The following is a 20,052-nucleotide window of genomic DNA, read 5'->3' on the forward strand; positions in this document are numbered from 1 at the left end:
ATTTGTATCTCCTTGATCTCCTTTTGTTGTTGAATTGCTCTGGCTAGGACTTCAAGTACTATATTAAATAGGGAGAGAGAAAGTGGGCAGCCTTGTCTAGTCCCTGATTTTAGTGGGATTATAAAGTGATTTTTAACTTTCTGCTAGAAAATTCCCATCTCCATGACATAGCTGGATCTGGACCTGTTATTTGCCCCACATCATATGAAGAATGTCTCATTTTCTCCTCTACCTTTCTACACGTTTCATTTTTGGATTGAAATTAGTACATTTTGTACAAAATAGAATAGACTTGAGTGACTTATTATTATTATATGGTCATAGAACATCCCCCCTCTCCTTTTTATCTCTCTTCCTCCCATCTTACTTCCCTCCTCCTCCTTCCCTTCCTCCCTCCTCCCTTCCTCTCCTCCTTCCTTCCTCCTTTCCTTCTTCCCTCCTTCCTCTTCTCCTTCCCTCCCTCTTCCCCTCCTTCCCTCCCTCCTCCCCTCCTTTCCTTCTTCCCTCCTTTCCTTCCTCCCTCCCTCCCTTCCTCCTGCCCTCACCACACTGTCTATGTGTTTATCTTCTCCTGACTTTTTTCATCTACCTCTCTTCACAAAGCTCTTTTCCAGGTTTATTTTTGTTTGTTGTTACATTTTGTGCATTACGTATGTACACATTACATATGTGCTACAGTGCGTGTGTAGAGGTCAGAGGGCAACCTTCAGGAGTTGGTTACTTCCTTTCATTAGTATAGGTCCTGGGGAACTGAACTGGGTGGCAACCTTGGTGACAGGCACCCTTACTTCTGAACCATAGTCACACCAAGTGTCCTCTGGAAGTTGGAGAGAAGCCTCAGTATCCCTTTGGGACCCTGTCGTACTATCTCTGGTAGGATGTTCCTTCCTTTCTAATTGCTTTTCCACCTCAAGGCTTCATGGTTACAAGGCCCACTCTCCTAACAAGCTCAATCCTAAAGGATAATCTTTGTCAGCTCTTTTCCTAAACCAAACAATTATGGTTTAAATGTACATGTGTTTCCTAGTGTTAGGTCGTTAGTGTGGGGAGCTGGGTTAATGTATGCAGGAACTGGACTGGACTTAAAACTGCAATCATTGTGCTTGCCCTCAGTGTACCAAAGTCTTTGACTCCTTATCTATATACAGTATTTGGAATGGAGTCTACCTTGACCTAGAGGTTTTCTCTGTTTCACTCACACCTTTAGATCATTCTGATGCATTTTCTAACAGGTAGTGCTGTATCTTAGAAGAGGGTCATTGCTTTTCAACGCCAGGAAATCTCAGGGCACACAGATAACACAAAGGTCATCAGGCTAGAAAGTACATCCTTCCCTGTCCATTCCACCTCTGTGAGCACTCAGACCTCTGTGCCTCCTACAGAGGCCATACTGCCATTGAAGCACGTGCCATCATGCTCAGCCTCTTGTTGACTGCCTCGTTTTTTATTTAGGGTTATAATTGCAAGTAAGAGTCTGCAACTATCAGTCTGATGTTATCAAAAAGATACTATAAAGCAAAAAAATAATTCCATAGCTCTAGTAGCGTTTCCACTTGAAGACTCGGAACCCAGACTGGGTTGTTACTGCATCTCCCTGGACAGAGCTCGTCCTTTAACAAGAAGAGAATTTCAGAATCTTCCTCATTTGTACTCCAGTCCAAAGTGGTGTCCAGGATCCTGCCTCTAAAACCTAGGGCCTTCTGTCCTACTTAACTTTGTGAACTTGACACAGCCTAGAGTCATCTTAGAGAAAAAACAAACAAACAAACAAACAAACAAAAAACAATGAGGGATTGACCAGATCAGATTATAGGCGTGCCTATGGAGGAGTTGTGTTATTAACTGATGTTGTGGCGGGTCCTACTGTGGGGGCCACCATCCCTAGGCAGGTGGTCCTTGCAACATGCAAAAGCTGCTTGAGAAGGCAAGGAAGGAGCCAGAGAGTGAGCCAGCAAAAAGTGGTTCCCACCTCCAGGCTTCTGCTTTCCTTCCTGTGTTGACTTTCCTCAGTGATGGACACACACTACGAATGTAAGAGGAAACAGTACCACCCCCCCACCCCCACCCCCGGCCCATGTGACAGTGCTTTTGGTCAGAGCATTTTATCATCACGACAGTCGGAAACTGGAATGTCCTCCAAGCCTAGGGTGGAGGGCTTTCTAGAAATGGCAGCAGACACTATTTCCTTGAGGTCAAGTCTACATCTCTTAAGTAGGGGCCTGGCTGCTCCAGGGCTTCTAAAAGACAATAACCCATCTCCAGGACTTTCCAAGACAGTGTTTGCTCAGTTGCAAATAATACAAATCCCAGACTTCAAAAGCCCAGGCCCAGACCAGGCAGGAGAAACCTAATCCATTTGTCTCTATAGTCTGCACCAGCCGGAGCTGCCTGGGCCATCGGGCCTGTATTTCTTCTTCCTGCAGGTCTAAATCTTCATTCTAATCAGCCATGAACAGCCAGCTAAGTAAGAGTAGGACTTCCCTGCAGGGTTCTTTGAAGGACAGCAGCAATAACTTTCACAAAAGGAGAGATTTGATTCCACATTATGAGCCAGACAAAGTCATCCTGAGAGAAGTGATAAGTCCTGTGGAGAAACACTGCACTTTAAACTACGCATCTTTTTATATTCCAGAATGGGATGCATGTTGTTAACATCTGCATCCAAGTGGTTCCACATTAGCCCATATTTTCTTCAAGAAAAGAGGCATGCACTTATTTTATAATTACATAACTAAAAAGCCCTGAGTGGCAAAGAACTCCCCAAGGCACTCCCCAAGGACAAACAAGGCTTCTTAGAACTTCTAAAGTTAAATACCTCCTCTTTTATCTTGGGGATAACCAAGCAAACCCACATATAAAGTTTGATCCAAGATTGAACAGATGTCTAGGTGTTCACACTCGCCTCCTGAGGTGCCAGGATCCTTGAGAGTTGTTCAAGAAACCAACCACATCACATTCTGAACAAGCAGATCCATCTACATGCTTAGGGGGTTAAGAGACCTTTCCAGAATGAGAGAAAGCCCAAGACGCATGCTGTGAATATTGAACTTTTCTAAGTTCACGGAGTTGAAACAAAAGCCATGTAGACCTCCTGGCCTCATATCCTGGATTCATAGGAGATGAAATGTCATCACAAACAACATGATGACTCATGTGGAACATATACAGCTGGCTTTGTGTAATTTTGAGCTTCACACATTTGAGAATTCAAGAGCTAACATTCTTCTCCCTGAAATTTCTGTATTAGTTACTCTGGGGTGTTGCTGCTATGATAAAATGCTTGACACAAGAACTTGAAGGAGGAAACTTTTCTTTTTTATTAGATATTTTCTTTATTTACATTTAAAATGTTATTCCCTTTCCTAGTTTCCCCTCTGAAAATCCCTTATCCTCTCCTCCCTCGCCCTGCTCCTCAACCCACCCACTCCCATTCCTGGCCCTGGTATTCCCCTATACTGGGGCATAGAATCTTCACAGGACCAAGGGCCTCTCCTCCCATTGATGACCGACTAGGCCATCCTCAGCTACATATGCAGCTAGAGCCGTGAGTCTCTGCATGTGTTTTCTTTGATTGGTGGTTTAGTCCCAGGGAGCTCTGGGGTTACTGGTTAGTTCATATTGTTGTTCCTCCTATGGGGCTGCAAACCCCTTCAGCTCCTTGGGTACTTTCTCTAGCTCCTTCATTGGGGACCCTGTGCTCTGTCCAATGGATAACTGTGAGCATCCACTTCTGTATTAGTCAGGCACTGGCAGAGCCTCTCAGGAGACAGCTATATCAGGTTCCTGTCATCAAGCTCTTGTTGGCATCTGCAATAGTGCCTGAGTTTGGTGGTTGTTTATGGGATGGATCCCCAGGTGGGGCAGTTTCTGGATGGTCATTCCTTCAGTCTCTGCTCCAAACTTTGTCTCTGTAACTCCTTCCATGGGTATTTTGTCCCCTCCTTCTAAGAAGGATCAAAGTATCCACACTTCGGTCTTCCTTCTTGATTTTCATGTGTTTTGAAAAATTGTATCTTGGGTATTCTGAGTTCTGGGCTAATAATATCCACTTATCAGTGAGTGCATATCATGTGTGTACTTTTGTGATTAGGTTACCTCACTTAGGATGATATCCTCCAGATCTATCCATTTGTCTAAAAATGTCATGAATTCATTGTTTTTAATAGCTGAGTAGTACTCCATTGTATAAATGTACCATATTTTCTGTATCCATTCCTCTTTTGAGGAACATCTGGGTTCTTTCCAGCTTCTTGCTATTATAAATAAGGCTGCTATGAACATAGTGGAGCATGTGTCCTTTTTACAAGTTGGAGCATCTTCTGGGTTTATGCCCAGGAGTGTTATTAGTGGATCCTCAGGTAGTACTATGTCCAATTTTCTGAGGAACCGTCAGACTGATTTCCAGAGTGGTTGAAACAGCTTGCAATCCCACCAGCAATGGAGGAGTGTCCCTCTTTTTCCACATTCTCACCAGCATCTGCTGTCACCTGAGCTTTGATCTTAGCTATTCTGACGGGTGTGAGGTGGAATCTCAGGGTTGTTTTGATTTGCATTTCGCTGATGACTAAGGGTGTTGAACATTTTTTAAGGTGCTTCTCAGCCCTTCAGTATTCCTCAGTTGAGAATTCTTTGTTTAGCTCTGTACCCCATTTTTAATAGGGTTATTTGGTTTTTTGGAGTCTTACTTCTTGAGTTCTTTATATATATTGGATATTAGCCCCCTAACGGATTTAGGATTGGTAAAGATCTTTTCCCAATTGGTTCGTTGCCGTTTTGTGTTATTGACAGTGTCCTTTGCCTTGCAGAAGCTTTGCAATTTTATGAGGTCCCATTTGTTGATTCTTGATCTTACAGCACAAGCACAAGCCATTGCTGTTCTGTTCAGGAATCTTTACCATGTGCCCATATCTTCGAGGCTCTTCCCCACTTTCTCCTCTATAAGTTTCAGTGTCTCTGGTTTTCCAGTAGCCAACATCAAACTAAGTGGAGAGAAACTGGAAGCAATCCCACTAAAATCAGGGACTAGACAAGGCTGCCCACTCTCTCCCTATCTATTGAATATAGTACTTGAAGTCCTACCCAGAGCAATTAGACGACAAAAGGAGATCAAAGGGATACAAATTGAAAAGGAAGAAGCCTCCCGAGTGCTGGGATTAAAGGCATGCGCCACCACGCCTGGTAGAGGCAGGCGGATTTCTGAGTTCGAGGCCAGCCTGGTCTACAAAGTGAGTTCCAGGACAGCCAGGGCTATACAAAGAAACCCTGTCTCAAAAAACCAAAAAAGAAAGAAAGAAAAAAAAAAAAAAAAGAAAAGGAGGAAGCCAAAATATCACTATTTGCAGATCGTATGATAGTATATATAAGTGATCCCAAAAATTCCACCAGAGAACTCCTAAACCCGATAAACAACTTCAGTGAAGTAGCTCGATATAAAATTAACTCAAACAAATCAGTGGCCTTTCTCTACACAAAGGATAAACAGGTTGAGAAAGAAATTTGGAGAAGAACACCCTTACACCCTTCACAATAGTCACAAATAATATAAAATACCTTGGTGTGACTCTAACTAAGGAAGTGAAAGATCTGTATGATAAGAACTTCAAGTCTCTGAAGAAAGAAATTGAAGAAGATCTCAGAAGATAGAAAGATCTCCCATGCTCATGGATTGGCGGGATTAATATAGTAAAAATGGCTATATCCTGCCAAAAGCAATCTACAGATTCAATGCAATTCCCATCAAAATTCCAACTCAATTCTTCACCAAGTTAGAAAGGCCAATTTGCAAATTCATCTGGAATAACAAAAACCTAGGATAGCAAAAACTCTTCTCAACAATAAAGAACCTCAGGTGGAATCACCATGCCTGACCTCAAGCTGTACTACAGAGCAATTGTGATAAAAAACTGCATGGTATTGGTACTGCGACAGATAGGTAGATCAATAGAATAGAATTGAAGACCCAAAAATGAACCCACACCCCTATGGTCACTTGATCTTTGACAAGGGAGCTAAAACCATCCAGTGGAAAGAAGACAGCATTTTCAACAAATGGTGCTGGTTCCACTGGCAGTCAGCATGTAGAAGAAGGTAAATTGATCCATTCTTATCTCCTTGTACAAAGCTCAAGTCTAAGTGGATCAAGGAAACTTTTCTTCTAATCCATTGGTTCATACTCACTTGGGCCCATATCTCTGGGTCTGGCGTGTGCCAGGCCATGAAGGCAGAGGAGCTTCCTCATGGCTTCTAGGAATCAGAGAAGAAGAGGGTGAATACAGGAGATGCTAGGGCAAGATAGAGCCATAAGGATGCAGAGATAGAGACTTTTTAAGCATAATGGCAATAAATAAGCAGTCCCTGGGAGCAACCTGAACTTGCTCATGTCATGTACGTTTGAGTGTAGAAAGTGCTCTGCATGACAGAAATCATGAAAACAGGGACCTGGGATTCACCTTGTTTTGGACCACACTTGATGACCTTGATAAATGATTAAAATTCTCTCTTTACTCATGGAGCCAGGAAGACCTAGTATGCCTGTCTCATAAAACTAATGTCAGTTAACATTGCCAATGTCTATATGACTAAAGCCCATTAAATCTGTAATGGCTCATGGGACCTGGAATCTTGGGAAGTGGTTGCCACCTGCCTTCCCAGGAGCAGCTGAACCAAAACCACTGCAAATATTCCCTTTTTATTGACTCCTTTAGAGCCCAGTTGAGGGATCCAGACCCAGCTACATAAAGTCAAAAGTCATCCTATGGAAGCCAGGTATTGTTACCATTCATTTGCTAGAACTTTTTTGTTTTGTTTTTGTTTTTGTTTTTCGAGACAGGGTTTCTCTGTATAGCCCTGACTGTCCTGGAACTCACTTTTGTAGATCAGGCTGGCCTTGAACTCAGAAATCCACCTGCCTCTGCCTCCCAAGTGCTGGGATTAAAGGCGTGAGCCACCATTTGCTAGAACATGACTAGCATGCTGAAAAGTCTTCATTTTCTTTCTGAGAGAATCTAGCTTGTTGGGGTTTATGTTGTTTTGTTTTGTTGTTGTTAAGATTAGGCAGGTAAAGTGACAATAACTGGAGTCTGAGGCTAGCCTGACTCTAAAAAAAAAAACAAAAAAAACCTAAAACAGCAAGAAGATGGGAAGCTTGGTGATCTGTTCCAATTCACGTAAGCTCTTAGAAAGGGCCATGTAAGCAAGATTTCTGAAAGGGGCCCTGTTAGGGTCCAGGAATAGCCACACAAAGCACTCAGACACCAACCTCAGTCTGGTATCAGGACTTGGAATCCAAAGCTGCCACCCAAGGCAGTCCTCGGAAACCAGTTTTTACAGAGGGAAAACAAGGAAGAGGTGCATTTGCCACATTTACAACACTTAAGCAATCGAGACAAAGCATCACTGTCTGACCTTTAAGCTGATAGGCTGGGACAAGAGGCAAAGAGGCTAGGGGAATCTCTAAAGTCCATGAGGCTCTGGGACAGAGTTTAACAGCAAGATGTTTTTGCCAGGTCGAGGAACAATAAATCAAGTAGCTATGAGCTATAACAGTAGAAGGAATGTGGCAGAGCTATTGTTTAATGATTTATTTTATTATTAACAGGCCCCACAAGCCCAACTGCTGTTTCCTATGGGCCCTATGCATGTGTCTGAAGCACCTACCTGCTCTTCCTGGGACTCTATCAGAACAAGAACACAAATCCAATTGCTTTGGAACATGTGACTCCGTCCTCCGCTTGGTCTGAGGTATGGTCACTGTTACCATTTGCTCTCCATTATATTTGAGAGGGTTCCCCTTCAATCCCTGTTTCTGCCCAGCATGTACCGTTTACAAGATAACGTGCATTTTCATGGATCTTCAAAGCAAGGCTCAGATAGGGGTTCAACCTTCCATGGGAGTATTTACTGTCTGCTTGTCAGACTCAAACCCCCTGATGTTTCAGTCCATTGCGACCACTCCATGTGCTGTGCAGAGTATTCTGTCCTTCATTTCAGACCCTGCTTGACTTGGTCACTGCAGTTTGTCAACCAGATTCCTGCTTAGGGTGAAGGGCATGAGTCCCCCTGGAAAGTAGCTCGTTCCCTCTGCCCTGCAGCTTGTACCTGTGCTATGTTTTGGTGCAGGAAAGCTGTACACTGGTAGCACTGCCCTGGCCACAGAAGCAGGCTCTCCACCAAGCTCACCCAGTTTCTTGAAATGAGACCAAAACGAGCCTTTAGATTAAAGGTATGAAAATCACTGGGGTTGAGAGGGGGGCAATATTCGTTCCTGGGTGCTGAATCCTTTGGTGTCTAAACTGGGATCCAGGACAGGGGGTGCTTCTAAGAAGAAAGTTTTGAGAAGTAGAAAGTTTTGTAAGATTGGTATTCAAGCAAAATGATACGTTTTTCTTACAATCCTGGGCTGACATCCACTATCTCTATGCTGACCAGTATCCCTACCCGGGTTATCAAACCTACAGAAACAAACTCAGAATTTCAGATCAAAGACAAATGTCCATATTAACTGGGGGCAGGGGGGGGTGTAGGCACAGGGGGAAGGATAGGCACGGGGAGGGGGGACTGCCTAAAGCTTCAAAAAATTTATAAAGAAAGCAATACATATGAGTTTTAATGTATTTCTTTTTAAGGCTGAGAGGTGCCAGAAAAACTAGCAATATGGGGAAGGGATCATATGAAGGCTGGTGGACTAGCTTCTACTAGAAGTTCACGTAGTTCTTAGAGTCAATGTTTGTAAAGAATTAAGAATCCGTAAAGTGTCCTGCCTACTTCCTGTTCTTGGTGTCTTGGCTGGTAGTAGGCTCTAAGCTGATAGCTAACAGAGTGACTGAAGCTGGAGGTAGTGGAAGGGGAAGCCCGGAGGACCAAGATGTCACCTTGGGAATAATTAAGGAGCAAAGTAATCTAGGGCTGTGACTCTTTTGCATGAAAAACTTCCTGTTTCGTCTTGTGATAAACTTCTGTAATTGTCTTGTAGGATTTGAACCATGAAAACGCTGGCCAGTCGTAAGTCACTGTGGATGCTGCTTTTTATAGTCATCTTCTGGGTCTCTTTTACAGTTTTCAGAAACCCTGTGAAGGTAGGAGTTGATCTCATTTCCTGTTTTGTTTGAAATTGTGTGCCTAGAAACCGATGTAGCTCACAGTGTTTAACACAGCAATGTCTGAGGAAAGGGATTTACAAACCTTCGTGTGTAAGGTGGGATGCATGCGGGGCAGAGGATACTTCTCACAGATAGGAAATCATGAGGGGTGGAAAGCTTTATAAGACAGTCATGTGTGTGTGTGTGTGTGTGTCTGTGTGTGTGTGTGTGTCTGTGTGTGTGCGTGTCTGTGTGTGTCTGTCTGTGTGTGTCTGAGTCTGTGTATGTGTGTCTGTGTGTGTCTGTGTGTGTGTGTCTGTGTGTCTGAGTCTGTGTATGTGTGTCTGCGTGTGTGTGTGTCTGTGTGTGTCTCTGTGTGTGTCTCTGTGTGTGTCTGAGTCTATGTATGTGTGTCTGTGTGTGTGTGTGTGTCTGTGTGTGTGTCTGAGTCTGTGTATGTGTGTCTGCGTGTGTGTCTGTGTGTGTCTGTGTGTTTGTGTGTGTGTCTGTGTGTGTCTGAGTCTGTGTATGAGTGTCTGTGTGTGTCTGCGTGTGTGTGTGTGTGTGTGTGTGTGCTTGCACAGACCTTGGCTGCTTGCATGTGAATGTGTTACTGTCTCACGTCATCCACATCCTGTGCTTGCACCTGCTTTGTGGAAGCGTCTGAAGAAGGAATGTGTTCATTTCTATGTACTGAAACAGGCCTGCCTTTTAAACACTGTCTATAATTGTGAATGGCAAGTGTTTTCCCCCCTCCAGTACCAGGCTGTCTAAATATCTATTCAAACATTTGTGTGCTGTTTCCGACTGTGTGCAGTTTCTGACCTCACAGCTGTTTTTTGTAAGGCTTATGTTTCAGTGTGGAGCTGTAGGCTTTGTTGCTGCTGCTGTTTGATTTCCCTCTTCCATTGGTTGCTTCTCAGCTTTGGAGTTGAGGTTTTGTTGCTGGTGGCTAGTTGCTTTTATGTGTTTGTCTGCAGGATTTTGTTTTGTATTTTGATACATGGTTTCACTCTGTAGCACTGGTTAGCCCTTCTCTGACGCTACAGCTCAAGCTGAGATCACACTTGGAGCTGTCCAGCTTCAGGTCTCACTGCTCTTAGGGAATTGCCTTATTACAAATATTTTTGGTCATAGGTTATCATTATTATCTACACAAGAATTGGACTCATGCAAAATACTTTGACTTTACCAAAGATTCTAATTAGTGACTGATGACAATGATCCATTATCATTGCTTCATTTGACACGCTTGAATATTTTTAAATATCTTTTCAAACAATAGAGACAATCCAAATAAGTATCTGCCATGTGCTCAATGCTTTTCTAATGCCCCCATATGTCCTAGTTAGGGTGTCTATTGCTGTGGCGAAAAACACCATGACCAAAAGCAAGTTGGGAAAGAAAGGGTTTATTGGGCTCACACTTCCACATCATAGTTCATCACTGAAGGGAATCAGGTTAGGAACTCAAACAGGGCAGGAACCTGGAGGCAGGAGCTGATGCAGAGGCCATGGAGGGATGTTACTTACCGGCTTGCTCTACATGGCTTGCTTAGCTTTCTTTCTTATAGAACTCAGAACCACCAGCCCAGGGATGACTCCACCCACCATGGACTGAGCCTTCCCACATCAATCACTAATTAAGAAAATGCCCCACAGGCTTATGTACAGCCTGCTCTATGGAACTGAGGCTCAAAACTGAAGTTTGTGTCAAGTTGATATAAAATTATTCAGCACATCGTGTTATTCCACAGTCCTCAAAACAACCATTTAAGGCACCTGACAGTGAGTTGGCAAAACAGATGCACAGCTATGTGAGTGCAGGGCTAATAGAGACCGGAGATTGTGTCAGATCACCTGGAGCTGGAGTTACAAGTGGTTGTTAGCCATGGGAAATTGAACTCGGGTTCTGTTTAGGAGCAGCAAGAACTCTTGACTGCAAGGAAATTTTTGCAGCCTCACATCACCACCATTTTGAAGATGATTCTAGCTATTTGGGGTTGAATGGGCTTTCCAAAATAAGTCATTGGAAAGCAGAGTAATACTGACAGTTTTTAAACAAAGCTGCCTGTGTGTGAAATTTTATGACCACAAAGTATCAGGCATATAAGATTTCTGTACCTCTCATTGGTCTATAGAAAACAAAAGTTTGTTAACCTACCAAAACTTGTTACATTAAATAGCAACTTTTTTCTTTGTTCTCTATTCTACTTCTTGCCCATTAGCTACGGACCATGTTCAATTTGCCTGTGTCCTTCAATCGCTGGAACTTGGTCATGGGACCCTCATGCCCTGCAGTGCCTCTGAACCTACCAGTTTCACCAAAAGAGACAGAACTGAGAATCAGGGAGGTCCTGGAGAAACTAGACAAACAGATCCCTCCCAGACCCTTCACCCACCTCAACTACACCACAAGCGCCACACACAGTACAGCCACCATCCTCAACCCTCGAGATACATACTGTGTAGGGGACCAGCTGGACATCCTGGTAGAGGCTAGAGACCACCTAGGAAACAGGAAGGGGTATGGTGGGGACTTCCTGAGGGCCAGGATATTCTCCCCAGCCCTGAAGGCAGGAGCTTCTGGAAAGGTGACAGACTTCAACAATGGCACCTACCTCATCAGCTTCACTCTGTTCTGGGAGGGCCCGGTCTCCCTGTCTATCCTGCTCATGCACCCCAGTGAAGGGGTGTCAGCTCTCTGGAGAGCAAGGAAACAGGGCTACGACAGAGTCATCTTCTCAGGCCAGTTTGTCAGTGGTGCTTCTCAGGTCCACACCGAATGTGCCCTGGTTCTAAATTCAAGTGTCGAGCTGTGCCAGTATCTGGATGCCCAGGACCAAGAAGCTTTCTACTGTGTGAAGCCTCCAAATGTGCCCTGCGCAGCCCTCACCTACATGCAGTCGAAGAACAAGAACGTTTCCTATCTTAGCCAGCAAGAAAGGAGCCTCTTTGAAAGGTAAATAAGTACCATTTCACATTTTCGAGGCAGAAGTGGTAATTTAGTCTGCAGGGAATGTATTCTAAGCACACTAACTTAGGACTCTATGAGAAGAGCTCCTTTATGAGAAGGGAGCAAGGAATTCATTCGCAGTTAGTATCCATTCTCCAAGAGCCCTCTGACTTTTATTTTTAAAATTTATTTATTTATATTCAGACACACCAAAAGAGGGTATTAGATCCCATTACAGATGGTTGTGAACCACCATGTGGTTGCTGGGAATTGAACTCAGGACCTCTGGAAGAGCAGTCAGTGCTCTTAACCACTGAGCCATCTCTCCAGCCTGAGTCCTCAGACCTTTAGGATAGGTAATCCTTATTGATGAACCCCAAAACATGTGTTAAGTAAAAACGAAAAGAATGAGAAGTATCCGTGTGTGTGTGTGTGTGTGTGTGTGTGTGTGTGTGTGTGTGTGTGTGTGTTCTAATACATTCTGTGTCTCCATGCACTGCCTTGCACGCATACTCTGGGTCCCTGTCTACTATGGACCAAGAAATGAATAAATAGAAACTTACTAAGTGGCCTGAAATTCTAGATGGGAAAGTTGGATTATCACTGAGAACTCACAGAAGGACTAGCCAATCTGGGATCGGCAGCTTTGTCTGAGTTGAAGCCACTGTGTATTAATTTCTGTGTTTGTCTCTTTAAGGTCAAATATAGCTGTGGAGATTATGGGAAAATCCAATGTGATTAGTGTCTCCAAATGCAACAGTAAGTGGTCCTGTGCTGGCGGGGGATGAGTAACACTGAACCTATTTAAAGGTCCTTCCCTTTCTGTTGGACTTGGTCACTGTCTCAGTTCTTGTAAGGCGGGCCAAGGCACAAAGTCCATGAATGAGCAAATGAGTGTGATCACTAGAACTTTGGCTAGGTGCTTTAGCAGCCACACCTGTCAGCAATCTGCTCATCAGGCTGAAGGTCACCTGCCCATCTAAGACTTTACCTAGTTCCTCATCCTCCCCTACCCTCTTCACATCCTTCCTTGGGATATCACTTATGATGTCTCCAATGTGACATCGACCGCCATCCCTAATACCAACTTACACCATGCTTCTCTCAGTTTTTGAAGACATTTTTTTTTAACAAAGAAGAACTTCCACGTGGGTATTCACTACTTGTTCTTGCATTGTGTTTTTACTCTGAGCAGCTCACAAACCCCACCTAACTAAAGTGACTTGGGGCAGCAGTATCTTTGTCTCGCTAGGTTCGCCATGAAAAGCTTGCTAATTGCTAAGACAGTGTTCCACTGAAAACCTTTCCATTGAAGGAAAGTGTGTTTCTGATTGCAGAAGTGATATGTAATGCTTACCCAGCATGCAAAAAGCCCAAGGCTGGACCCACCCACCCCCAGCCCCACATAAACACACAACTATGATTGTCAGACCCTGCATAGAGGCAGGAAGATGAAGTATTCAAGACCATCCTCAGCTGCATAGCAAGTTAAAGGCAAGCCTAGGCTACATTAGACCCTGTCTCAAAGACACAGAGAGACAGACTTACAGAGGGAAAGAGAGAGAGAAGTTGTTAAGATACTAACATCCTTTTGGAGTGATGAATAATTGCAACCCCAGATCTGCTCCCTCACCATCCTAGGCCCCCATTCTTTGTATTACTCAGTGACTACAATTGAAGTTATGGTCCTCCTTGGACCGCCAGGCTACTCTCCAGAACACATCGATGCACAGGGACAATTTCTAAGCCAAGTTCATCCTGCCTTTATCTCAGAGTTCATAATTTAATGATGACATTTTAGACACCGAGATCATGTGACAATCTCTGACACAAAGTGGGATAAAATAGTAGTGGGATAGTCATTATGCGTTCGTTCTCCACCTATACAAGAATTGATGAAGTCAGTCTCATGACAAGGCCATCAAACACTTAAATTTTACTTTGTAAGGCCTTTTGTATTCTGAGAGGAAAAAACCCATGTCGTTTCATGTTTTGGGAACTATTAAAAAAGAAAACCGCCAACTCTTGCTCTCCTGCCACCCGCACCTTTCTATCGAGCCCCCACAGTGACCATCCACCCCAAGGTCAGCTGTCACAACACCCGTCAACCTAGCAAAAACAAAACTCTAGAAGTTTATAATTAACCAAACAGATTTATGTATCAATAAATTCTCAATTCACAAGATGTCAAAACAATAATTTCAGAACCAGTTGATAACAATAAAAGCTGCCCACCTAGATTAAACAAATATCTTAATTATTTTATCTTTTAATATCATAACTACCTGTGGCTAATTAAAGCCATGATGGTTCATGGTTGTTGTTGTTGTTGTTGTTGTTTTGTTGTTGTTGTTGTTGTTGTTTTCCTGTTTGTCTGTTTTTTATCTTGGCCTCTTCCTCTCTCCTGAGATGCTCTCTGCCTCTGTAACTCTTAGCTCCACCTCTCTTTCCCTGTCCAATCACAGGCCTCTTGCTGTCCTAATATTTTAGTGTGAATGGACAGAGAAAATCCCGACACATATCATCCTTTCTATTTAAATAAAAATGAAATAAAACCAAAAAAAAACTTTTCTTTCAAAATATAAATTGAGCACAACTATTATCATTTTGTAATTTATAAGGTACAAGATAGACCTAACAGCTAGTCTATCATATTTGTCATTAGGATAGAACAATGTCAAATGTCCTAGCTTAAAAGACTTATAATTTTATATCTGACTTATGTCCTGGCTTTAGATTGTATGTCATTTGAAAACCATCCTGTCAGATCTGTTCTCTCAAAGTAAATAGTCTGGGTCAGCTATGAGACTATGTCGTTTTTTAACCCTGTCAGAATGTCACAGCTTCATAATTAACACTAACGGGTATCAGTTAGAAGACACACATCAGAGGAAAGTTTTACTGAGAATAAATACTCCACTCTAAAAATTCTTTAATAAACTTTTCATTGTCACCTCCATATACACGCCTATCCAACGGGCTCTTTGAAAAAGATGGAAGGCACTTTATAATCACAGACGAATAGACCTGGTGTTTTAGAAGACCTATCTTTCTGATTCCTTAGCAGACGCAGCTCCAGTGAAGGAGAAATGCAAGCTCGGGATGGTATCTGCAATCCCTAGTGGGCACGTCTGGAAAAACGCATGGACTCCTGCCTCCTGCAGTCTGGCTCCAATCAAAATGAAAGACTGCCTGAGAGGAAAATTTATCCACCTAATGGGTGATTCCACAATCCGCCAGTGGATGGAATACTTCAAAAGCAAAGTCAACAGTATGTGTCAGTATAAGCTATTCAAGGCTCTTTCAGAAACTATGTTTCTATTTCAAGGGAGAAAAAAAAATACAGGAGGTGCCTCTTCTTTACCGTAGTTGTTAAGCACAAACCACCAGCATTATTCACAAAATGTTATTATCATTCCCTAGAACAATGTTCATTACCCCTAGTGTTAGTTTAGAATGAAATAAAGTAATGGCTGGAGAGTATTTCAGGCACACTAACACACAGGAAGTGCCAGAAAGCAACAGCAATTGGAACTCTGATCACAATAGTGTAGAGTTGGAGCTAGACTCTTGCTGTAAGAACCCTAGTTTCAGTGCTGTGTTCACGAAGGCAAGATTTGCCAGAATGTCATATCCCACCTGAGTTAAACCACATATTAAATCATCACTTCTGGCCTGAATACATCTTTGGGCCCTGGCTCTTGTCACTGGATGCAAGGTTGAGCCTATGTCTCCATACTGGCCTTGATATAAGGCCCATCTTGTGGTCTCCAATATTTAATAAACTGATCCTCTCAAGGGAAAGGTGAACTTGGTAGGGCTTGGGCTCTAAGTTACAAAAGTATTCCCAGCAGAGAGGGCATGTTAGACCATGACAGCAGGTAAACAGTCAGCTCCTCATTACGTTCTCTCAGCAACAAAATTGAGACTCTAGTGACAACCTTTACCATCTCATAGTTTGATACCATAGCCCCCCCCCTTAGGCAAATGGAGCATTCTGAGGTCTGAGTGGTCCTCCTGCTCAGCACAGCTGCTGTAGTGGGAAGACATCTCTTGTATATTTCATACAACATTAAATTCTGTAGCCAGGGTGTGCTTTGGAAAAGCGAACTGAAGTTAGTGGGAAGCAATGAAGTGAGTAGTTGTACCACTTGCCCCCAGCGAGTCTCGGGCATGTCTCTTTTGTAGCCTCAGTCATTGGCTGAAGACTTCCAGCCCAGCCCTTCCCCGCTATGGCAGTGCACAGCACAGTACACAGCACTGTGATCGCACACTGCATATTTTCTCAGAAGCTGTAGCGGGAGAAGAGTTTGCTGTTCCGATGGGGATCTGGTTGGCACAGTGAAACACAGTAGGACTTTGTCTTGTCCTGTTCACACTGCACTTATTTTGTTATTTTCAGAGGTGTCTGAATTAGATTATTTTCCTCAAGAACCCTCAAGGGGGTGGATTTTACATGCTTGTTCAATCGCAAACTATAATCTTGGGTAATTTGACATCTTGTCTTTACTTTCTACCATATCACAGACACACACACACACACACACACACACACACACACATGAATATCATTGAGGCAAATGGCTGCATCAGTCTAAACAAATGCTTTGTAAAGACATCACAAATGAGGGATCGTATTACTGTCCCTCTTGTAAATGAGATACTTGGTGCTATTCCATTCATAGTTCCCATAGAAGAACGTAGAATACAGACTTAGATTCCTAGAGTCATTACAGAGGTTTGCTTAGATTCATTTTGCACACATCAGTACCCTTTCCTATCTATCCTCAGACAAGGTTAGGGCAGAGTTAGCAACTTCTACACAACACAGCATGTATACAGCTGTTCACATCGTCTTCCAGGGAAGCAGAATTAAATGCCAAAGTCATTCCCATATAATCCAGTCTGAATGACTGAAGAAGGGCAAAGTACCTCATCATGAAGCACTTTCGATCATTAGAGTAATTTTCAAAACCACTCCTTAGTCAGATATGGTAAGTTTATAGACTCGAAACACCAGCTCTTTACTCCTGTGTTTGTGGCTAATTGATCTTTGTAACCATATTCTCCTTTTGTTTTGGGGTTGCCTGTTTGCTGTCAGCACTGAGATCTGTGGACCTGCATGAGAGTGGGAAACTGCAACGCCAACTTGCCGTCGACTTGGATGAGAAAATCAGCATCCAGTGGCAAAAACATGGTTACCCTCTTATCGGGTCATTGATCTACTCTGTCAAAGAAATAGAGAACATTGCACGGATAATTGACAGAACTGGAGGAGAGAAAAACACAGTCATCGTCATTTCTCTGGGCCAGCATTTCAGACCCTTTCCCATTGATCTTTTTATCCGAAGGGCCCTCAATGTTCACAAAGCTCTTCAGCGTCTTCTCCTGAGAAGCCCGGACACTATGGTGGTCCTCAAAACAGAAAACACCAGAGAGCTGAACAGCGATGTGGAGAGGTTTAGTGACTTCCATGGTTACACCCAGTATCTTGCCTTAAAGGATATTTTCCAGGATCTCAATGTGGGTGTCATTGATGCCTGGGACATGACAGTTGCATATGGCATAAACAATGTCCACCCACCAGAGGATGTAGTTAGAAGTCAAATTAATATATTCTTAAACTATATTTGCTAGCAAACATAACTTTGAAAGTCACTCTTTAAACTTAAAAGATACAGTGAATCCTGCAGCTGTGCCAAGTGCCAGGATGCCCCAGTTAATCCAAGGACATAATCTGTATAATGGTCCATATGGTCCACCTACTTCATCTTAACAAGGCATTCACACACTGGCCTTCTGCTCAAAATTGAAGCCCAAAAGAGTCAATGGAAGGTCCACATTTTTTTATGAGAGCCACATTGCTCTTTGCTGATTGGAAGTTAGGATTCCTGTGCTGTTGCTGTGAGTTCAGAACAATGAAGTAATTTTGATAAAATTCTTAAAAGGTATTTGATTCAATTTGTAAATATTTTGTTGATAATTTTTCATCCATGTTAATCAGGAAAATTGATCTGTACTTCCTTGGTCATGTCTCAGAGTTTGACATCAGGCCAATACAGACTTCAAAAAAAAAAATGACTTGGGTTGTATTTCTCCTGGTTGTAATTTGTGGAAGGTTTTGAGACATGTTTTGATTAGATTTTCTTTTAAAGTTTCATGGTATTCAGCACTTAATCTGTCCAGGTATGGGCTGGTTTTGGAGAGAGACTTTTAATAACTGCTTCAATCTCTTTGCTTATTACAGTTCTGTTTAAATTGTTTCTATTTTCTAGGTTTAACTTTGATAGGCCAAATGCATTTAGAAATTTATCTTTCTTCTAGGTTTTCCAGATTTTTTGGATATAAGATTTTGGATAAACAAAAGCAAAATATGTCCAAAACACCATCTTGAAACCTGATATTTTGTACACCAATTTTATAACAAATAAAAATAAAATTTCTAAATGAAAAACATTAAAATAAGAATTAATAATGCAAAGTATTTTAGTGATTTTACTTTTATATATTAAATACAAATTTATAGTTTGCTTTTCATAAGTATATTATAAATTATATTCTTTATATTTCCTTTTTGTGTTTGTTGTTTGTTTTGCAAGACAGGGTTTCTCGGTGTAGCCCTGACTGTCCTGTAACTCACTGTGTAGAAGCAGGCTAGCCTGCCTCTGGATCCCAAGTGCTGGGATTAAAGGCGTGCACCTCCACTGCCTGTCTATATCTTTTGTAGTTCTATATTATCTTTATTTATTTGGAGAGGAGATATATGCCACAGTGTACAAGTGGGGGTCATAAAACAATATTTAGGACTCAGTTCTCTCCTTCCACCATGTTGACCCCAATAATTGAACTCAGGTTATCAGGCTCACTGACCCTAAACTATACCTTTTAAAACGAAGAAAGGTGGTTAAAGAGATGGCTCAGGGGTTACTTGTTGCTCTCCCAGAGGACCCAGGATTGATTTCCAGCACTCACACACACACATAGTGGTTCAATTTCCAGGGATGTTGCAAGATATTTGATGACACTGTAGATTGAAAGGGTGTGTTAGTTACTGGGGGGAAAAAAACCCTGTTTCTAGTGTGGTGTTACTCAGACCTTATTATACACCTTTAATCCCTTTGACTGGAATACAGCCGTACCCTTAGTATACAACTTTAATCCCAAAAAAGGAAGGTAACGTCAGTTTGTAGAAGGAAGCAGCCATGTTTGAAAGTGATGTCTAGTTGAGTGGCAGACAAAGTGATGAATCAGAGAAAGATTTGACAAAATAGGATATATTCAACCTCAAAGGAAGAAAGAGGAAATGGTAGCTACTTAAAAGAGCGGTGCAGAGGCAGAGAGAGAAGAAGACAGTTTTACCGGGATAGTTGTGCAGAGACAAGTTACAGAGAGAGAACAAGCTAGAAACAGGTAAAAACAGAACAAGACAGAGAATGAGAAGAAGCCAGAAGATTAGAACATATTGTCAAAGCTAATATGAAGCCAAGTAGAGCAATTCAGGAGAGGCTAAGAGAGAATCAGTTATTGTGGAAAGAAGTTTGAACCAGGACAACTGAGTTGACCAGACAGCAAGAATTCAGAAAGAGCTAGGAATGGGTGAGCTTATTCAGCAGTAAGTGTATAGGATGAAAATATTCTAGGCCTAGATAATACTGTATGAAGGCTAGAAGCTTCCAGGATCAGGCCTAGGTTAGCAGATGGAGGCAGTAAGCCTCTGAGACAATTACCTCAGGAGAATAAAAGTTTCTATTACACAGGGGACCTGATACTCTCTTCTGGCTTCCACAGGCACCAGAAACACACATGATACACAGACGTAAATGCAGGCAAAACCCCAATACACATAAAAATTTAAATTAAATCACTTTGTTTGCAATCAAGGGTTATACTAAGATGTCATACTTTGGTGAAGGAGTTATAGAAGAACTCTTTGAGTAAAGAGTTTCATTTCTTTTTCTACCACTAACTACCCATTCCAGATGGTTTTTACATGCTAGGTTATCCCACACACTCATAGAAC

The 20,052-nt window shown here is 42.4% G+C and overlaps 1 protein-coding gene across 4 annotated transcripts in view; it reads left to right on the plus strand.

Moving 5' to 3' along the window:
- Nxpe4 (neurexophilin and PC-esterase domain family member 4) overlaps positions 1-18,434 on the plus strand; it is a 250,204-nt gene extending 231,770 nt beyond the window's left edge. For 3 of the 4 annotated variants that reach the window (XM_085844614.1, XM_029481189.2, XM_029481188.2), the window contains 7 exons: positions 7,598-7,740; positions 8,119-8,221; positions 8,972-9,074; positions 11,305-12,038; positions 12,730-12,791; positions 15,097-15,303; positions 17,134-18,434. In XM_085844614.1, the coding sequence (XP_085700740.1) occupies positions 8,982-9,074; positions 11,305-12,038; positions 12,730-12,791; positions 15,097-15,303; positions 17,134-17,669 (1,632 nt within the window). In that variant the 5' untranslated portion in view covers positions 7,598-7,740; positions 8,119-8,221; positions 8,972-8,981 and the 3' untranslated portion in view covers positions 17,670-18,434. The remainder of the gene's footprint in view (positions 1-7,597; positions 7,741-8,118; positions 8,222-8,971; positions 9,075-11,304; positions 12,039-12,729; positions 12,792-15,096; positions 15,304-17,133) is intronic. The other variant, XM_085844615.1, reaches the window with a different exon arrangement.
- Positions 18,435-20,052: the final 1,618 nt, after the last annotated feature.

This window comes from Mus caroli, unplaced genomic scaffold (assembly GCF_978045245.1).
Source record: "Mus caroli unplaced genomic scaffold, Mus_caroli_1 scaffold_11, whole genome shotgun sequence".
Lineage (NCBI taxonomy): Eukaryota > Metazoa > Chordata > Mammalia > Rodentia > Muridae > Mus > Mus caroli.